General features: G+C 48.5%; 1 protein-coding gene across 1 annotated transcript in view; it reads left to right on the top strand.

Annotated features, from left to right (window-relative positions):
* Positions 1–242: 242 nt before the first annotated feature.
* Positions 243–6,786, top strand: part of LOC140207926 (uncharacterized) — a 49,528-nt gene continuing 42,984 nt past the window's right edge. Inside the window, exons 1-2 of the mRNA XM_072276464.1 lie at positions 243–1,030; positions 4,676–5,208. Of these exons, the coding sequence (XP_072132565.1) occupies positions 243–1,030; positions 4,676–5,208 (1,321 nt within the window). The remainder of the gene's footprint in view (positions 1,031–4,675; positions 5,209–6,786) is intronic.

The raw sequence follows: 6,786 nt of genomic DNA, 5'->3' as shown, positions 1-6,786 counted from the left end.
AGTCATTTTACACTGGGGAGAGGCTGTTCATCTGCTCAGACAGCAGGAATAGATTCACTCGGTCATCTCAACTGAAGGTACTTCAGCAAGTTCACACTGGGACAAGGCCATTCACCTGTTCTGTGGGTGAGAAGGGATTCAGTCGGTCTTCCCACCTGTGGACACACCAGTCAGTTCAGACTGGGCAGAGGCTGGTCATCTGCTGAATTTGTGGGGAAGGATTCACTCAATCAGCTGACCTGATGGCTGATCAGCGAGTTCACACCAGGGAGAGACCGTTCACCTGCTCAGACTGTGGGAAGGGATTCCATCAGTCATCCACCCTACTGGTACACAAGTCAGTTCACACTGGGGAGAGGCCATTCACCTGCTTGAACTGTGGGAAGGGATTCACTCAGTCATCCAATTTAATAGTGCACCAGCGGGTTCACATCAGGGAGAAGCCATTCACCTGCTCAGACTGCGGGAAGGGGTTCACTCGGTCATCTGACCTACTGGTGCACCAGCGAGTTCACACTGGGGAGAGGCCATTCACCTGCTCAGACTGTGGGATGGGATTCACTCAGTCATCTCAACTGAAGGAACATCAGAGAGTTCACACCGGGGAATGGCCATTCACCTGCTCAGACTGCGGGAAGGGATTCACTTGTTTATCTAAACTGAAGGAACATCAGCGAGTTCACACTGGAGAGAGGCCATTCACCTGCTCAGACTGCGAGAAGGGATTCATTTGCTCATCTAATCTGAAGGCACATCAGCGAGTTCACACTGGAGAGAGGCTGTTCACCTGCTCAGACTGTGGAAAGGGATTCAGTCGGTCACCCGACCTACTGGTACACCAGCGAGTTCACACTGCGGAGAGGCCGTTCATCTGCTCAGACTGTGGGAAGGGATTCACTCGGTCACCCGACCTACTGGCACACCAGAGAGTTCACACTGGAGAGAGGCCGTTCAGCTGCTCAGACTGTGGGAAGGGGTTCAGTCGGTCACCCGACCTACTGGTACACCAGCGAGTTCACACTGGGGAGAGGCCGTTCACCTGTTCAGATTGTGGGAGGAGGTTCACTCAGTCCTCCACTTTACAGAGACACCAGTCAGTTCACACAGGGGAGAGGCCGTTCAGCTGCTCAGTCTGTGGGAAGAGATTCACTTGGTCATCCAACCTAGAGAGTCATCAGCGAGTTCACACTGGGGAGAAGCCATTCACCTGCTCAGAATGTGGGAAGGGATTCACTCATTCATTCACCCTACACAGACATCAGCGAGTTCACACTGGGGAGAAGCCGTTCACCTGCTCAGAATGTGGGAAGGGCTTCACTCGGTCATCCAATCTACAGAGTCATCAGCGAGTTCACACAGGGGAGAAGCCGTTCACCTGCTCAGAATGTGGGAAAAGATTCACTTGGTCATCCCAACTACTGGCACACCAGTCAGTTCATACGGGAGAGGCTGTTCCCCTGCTATGAATGTGGGAAAGCATTCACTCAGTAATCTAACCTTGTAACACATCACCGGGTTCACACTGGGGAGAAAGTTTCAAAAAGCTTCGTGCTGGATATTTGTCCATCACCGTTGCTGAATGCAATTTGGAGAGTGACTGTCAGTGCTGAACTCTGCAATTATTGCTGCTGGTCACCACACCCAGTTCTGCACCCTGGTCACTGGGCATGGGAGGAGTTTCTTCTGCTGCACATTCACCTTTAATGGGACTGGAATTTAATATTCTGGATCTGAGACAAATAAATCAGTTCTATTTTAAACTCTCATTTCAGCCATGGTTGTGGCCTCTTGCCTTTCCAATGCTTCCACTTCTTTGGGATGTGTCCATCACTCACCTCCCGACTTGCTCCCAAGAACTCCAGCCATTGCCGCTCCATTGTCATTCCTACCAGTTTCCCTTCCAAACAAGTTTGGCCAGCTTCCGTGTCACAGAAACATGCAGAAGTTCAGTGCAGAAACAGGCCCACTCTGGACGATCCGAATGATAATTTATACGAGGAGACAAAATAGAAGTGGGAGATTTTACATAGTATTTTTGCATCTGTATTTACTCAGGAGATGGACACAGAGTCTATAGAAGTGAGGCAAAGCAGCATCAACTTCATGGAATCTGTGTTTGCTGTCTTAAGGCAAATAAGCGTGGATAAATCACCAGGACCTGACAAGTTGTTCCCCTGGGACCCTGCGGAAGACAAGTGCAGAAATTGTTGGAGCCCAAGCAGAGATATTTAAATCGTCCTTAGTGACAGGTGAGGGACTGGAGGATTGGAGGACAGCCAATGTTGTTCTGCTGTTCAAGAAAGGCTTTAAAAATAAATAGGAAATTCTACATTGGTGAGCTTGACATCAGCTGTGGGGAAGTTATTGGAATGTATGTGCAGGAAATCAATATCTAAGTATATGGATAGATGTGGACTGATTAAGGATAGGCAGCATGGCTTTGTGCATAGTAGGTCATGTCTAACCAATCTTATAGAGTCTCTCGAGGATGTTATCAGGAAAGTGGATGAAGGCAAGGCAGTGGATGTTGTCCACATGGACTTTAGCAAGGCACTTGACAAAGTCTCATCTGGGAGGTTGGTCAAGAAGGTTCAGTCACTCAGCATTCAAGATGAGATAGTAAACTGGATGAGACACTGTCTTTGGGAGAAGCCAGACTGTGGCAGCAGATGGTTGCCTCTCTGACTGGAGGCCTGTGACTAGTGGTGTGCCACAGGGATCGGTGCTGGATCTGTTGTTGTTTGTCATCTATATCAATAATCTGGATGATAGTGTGGTTAACTGGATCAGCAAATTTGTGGATGACACCAAGATTGGGGTGTAGTGGACAGAGAGGAAGACTATCATGGCTTGCAGTGTGATCTGGACCAGCTGGGAAAATAGTTTGAGAAACAGAAAATGGAATTTAATGCAGACAAGTGTGAAGTGTTGCATGTTGGTAGGAACAAGGTCTTACACAGTGACTGGTCGGGCACTGAGGAGTGCTGTAGAAGCAAGGGATCTGGGACTACAGGTCTGTAATTCACTGAAAGTGATGCCCCAGTTAGATAGGGATGGAGAGAAAGATTTTGGCACATTGGCCTTCATAAACCAAAGTACTGGATGTTATGTTGACATTGTACAAGACATTGGTGAGGCCTAATTTGGAGTATCATGTACAGTTTTGGTCACCTACCTACAGGAAAGATGAAAAAGAGGTTGAAAGAGTTCAGGGAAAATTCATAAGGATGTTGCCAGGTCTGGAGGACGTGGGTTATAAGGAAAGCTTGAACAGGTTAGGTGTTTATTCCTTGGAATGTAAGAGATTGAGGGGAGATTTGATGGAGGTGTACCACAATTATGAGGGGTAAAGATAGGGTAAATGCAAGCTGGTCTTCTCCACTGAGATGGGGTGGGACAACAACACGAGGTCATGAGTTAAGCGTGAAAGATGGAATGTTAAGGGGAACATGACGAGAAACTTCTTCACACAGACGGTCATCCGGGTGTGGAATGAGCAGACAGCACAAGTGGTGAACGTGACCTCAATTTCAACATTTAAGAGGTTTGTGTAGGTACCTGGATGGTAGGGATATGGGAGTAGGAAGCTTAAATAGTTCAGCACAAACTAGATGGGCCGAAGGGTCTTGTTCTGTGTTGTACTTTTCTATGACTGTAACAAGAACCATAAATAATATTAATATTCACTCTAATTCCTTTTAACAGACCGACCGTTCATCTCAGCAGCAAATTTTTATATGGCGTTAAAACTGGCACTTTAATCTAACAGTGCATAAAAGAAAATCCTAGCTGCAGGTCAACAAAGGCTATTTGTGTGAGAGTGTTTCAGTTACTGTGGAGCCAGACACCCATGCAGCTCAGTGGGAAGAGGGAATAATACCAATGGAGAGACTCAAACTGAGGCAAGGCACAGATTGGAGATGGCAGAAATGCCCCATTCTTAAAGAGACAGGAAAAGCATCAGAGAGATTGATTCCAGTTAACATTTAATCCTAGGTACCAGCACTGTGCCAGTTCAAAGATGAGTTCTCTCTCCAACTTGGGTTGACCCTCACTATAACAGTGTGATGTCAGATCGCGCCTTGTTGACTAAAGTGATCGCATCTGAAATGTTGTCCTTCAGCCATTGATGGATTTTGTAAATATTTTTACAGGTTAAAAACTACAAGGAATTTATCTACAGGAATCTCAAACACAACACACCAGTTTTTCTGACTCTGTCCAGATATTTAAGAATTGGAGCAAGGGATTCACTCGATCTTCCTTCCTGCTCAGACTGGGCAGGGATTCAGTCAATCATCTGACCGACTGGCATGGCCGTCAATCTACACAGGGGAGAGGCCATTCACTTGCTCAGACTGTGGGAATGGATTCACTGGGTCACCTCAACTGAAGGTACATCAGCAAGTTTACACTGGGCAAGACCATTCACCTGTTCTGTGGGTGAGAAGGGATTCAGTTGGTCTTCCCACCTGTAAGCACACCAGTCAGTTCACACTGGGCAGAGGCTGATCATCTGCTGAATTTGTGGGGAAGGATTCACTCGGTCAGCTGACCTAATGGCTGACCAGCGAGTTCACACCCGGGAGCGGCCATTCACCTGCTCAGACTGTGGGAAGGGATTCCATCAGTCAACCACCCTACTGGTACACAAGTCAGTTCACACTGGGGAGAGGCCGTTCACCTGCTCAGACTGTGGGAAGGGATTCACTCAATCGTCCAACCTAATAGTGCACCAGCGAGTTCACATCAGGGAGAAGCCATTCACCTGCTCAGACTGCAGGAAGGGATTCACTAGGTCATCTGACCTACTGGTGCACCAACGAGTTCACACTGGGGAGAGGCCATTCACCTGCTCAGATTGTGGGATGGGATTCACTCGGTCGTCTAAACTGAAGGAACATCAGAGAGTTCACACCGGGGAATGGCCATTCACCTGCTCAGACTGTGGGAAGGGATTCACTTGTTTGTCTAAACTGAAGGTACATCAGCGAGTTCACACTGGAGAGAGGCCGTTCACCTGCTCAGACTGTGGGAAAGGCTTCTCTCGGTCATCCAAGCTACTGGCACACCAGTCAGTTCACACTGGAGAGAGACCATTCACCTGCTCAGACTGCGGGAAGGGATTCATTTGCTCATCTAATCTGAAGGCACATCAGCGAGTTCACACTGGAGAGTGGCTGTTCACCTGCTCAGACTGTGGAAAGGGCTTTACTCGGTCACCCGACCTACTGGTACACCAGCGAGTTCACACTGCAGAGAGGCCATTCACCTGCTCAGACTGTGGGAAGGGATTCACCCGGTCACCCGACCCACTGGCACACCAGAGAGTTCACACTTTAGAGAGGCCGTTCAGCTGCTCAGACTGTGGGAAAGGGTTCAGTCGGTCACCCGACCTACTGGTACACCAGCGAGTTCACACTGGAGAGAGGCCGTTCACCTGCTCAGACTGTGGGAGGGGGTTCACTCAGTCCTCCACTTTACAGAGACACCAGTCTGTTCACACAGGGGAGAGGCCGTTCAGCTGCTCAGTCTGTGGGAAGAGATTCGCTCGGTCATCCAACCTAGAGAGTCATCAGCGAGTTCACACTGGGGAGAAGCCGTTCACCTGCTCAGAATGTGGGAAGGGATTCACTCATTCATTCACCCTACACAGACATCAGCGAGTTCACACTGGGGAGAAGCTGTTCACCTGCTCAGAATGTGGGAAGGGCTTCACTCGGTCATCCAATCTACAGAGTCATCAGCGAGTTCACACTGGAGAGAAGCCGTTCACCTGCTCAGACTGTGGGAAGAGATTCACTTGGTCATCCCAACTACTGGCACACCAGTCAGTTCATACGGGAGAGGCTGTTCCCCTGCTATGAATGTGGGAAAGCATTTCTGCAATCATCCTGCCTACAGAGACACCAGCGAGTTCACACTGGGTAGAGGCCATACACCTGCTCAGAGATTGGGAAGAGATTCTCTCACCCATCTCCATCAAATGTGCATCATTGAGTTCACACTGGGGAGAGGCCGTTCACCTGCTGTGAATGTGAGAAGGGATTCACTCAGTAACCTAACCTTGTAACACATCACCGGGTTCACACTGGGGATAAAGTTTCAATAAGCTTCATGCTGGATATTTGTCCATCATTGTTTCTCAATGCAATTTTGAGAGTGACTGTCGGTGCTGAACTTGGCGGGGGGGGGGGTGACGTCACCTGTGGGGGAGCGCTCGTATTTAAAGCACCTTAATGGACGTTTCTTATGATTTCATTGGGACAACAACATTAATCACGGGTTTCATCACTGAATCCAGTGTTGTGAGATGTAAAGTCCCTGTTATGTGTCCGGCTGTGCCGTGTTGTTGGTGGAGTGGGCAGCGTGGTGTTTGTCTCGATTCGGGTCACAACACCAGAATTGCCAGCGGGGTCCACACACAGTGTATTAGTGACCAGAAAACCTCCCGTCCCTGCAGTCTTTGTCTCCTGGTAAACTCAACACCCTGACAATGTGGACCATAGATACCCCTTCCTCTCAGAGTCAGGGGATCATTCAGACAGTGATCAAAGAGAGGAATTATATTTGTTGGTCATTAAAGTTCGCCCAGATTCGATGTTATTGTTCCCGTTTGTGGGAGGGGTGGGTTTTGGGGGTTGATAATCGGGATGCCGTTCCTTTTTATACGGGGGTGGGGTGGGAGTCCGATTTTTTTCGCTCTGAAAGCCTTTTTCTTTCTTTCTTTCGTGACTCTCTGGAGGAGAAAAAAAAACTCAGAGTTGTTTATGGATACCTGCTTTG

The sequence above is a fragment of the Mobula birostris genome, chromosome 13, assembly GCF_030028105.1.
Source record: "Mobula birostris isolate sMobBir1 chromosome 13, sMobBir1.hap1, whole genome shotgun sequence".
NCBI classification, from domain to species: Eukaryota; Metazoa; Chordata; class Chondrichthyes; order Myliobatiformes; family Myliobatidae; genus Mobula; species Mobula birostris.
This window is presented reverse-complemented; position numbering and strand designations above follow the sequence as displayed.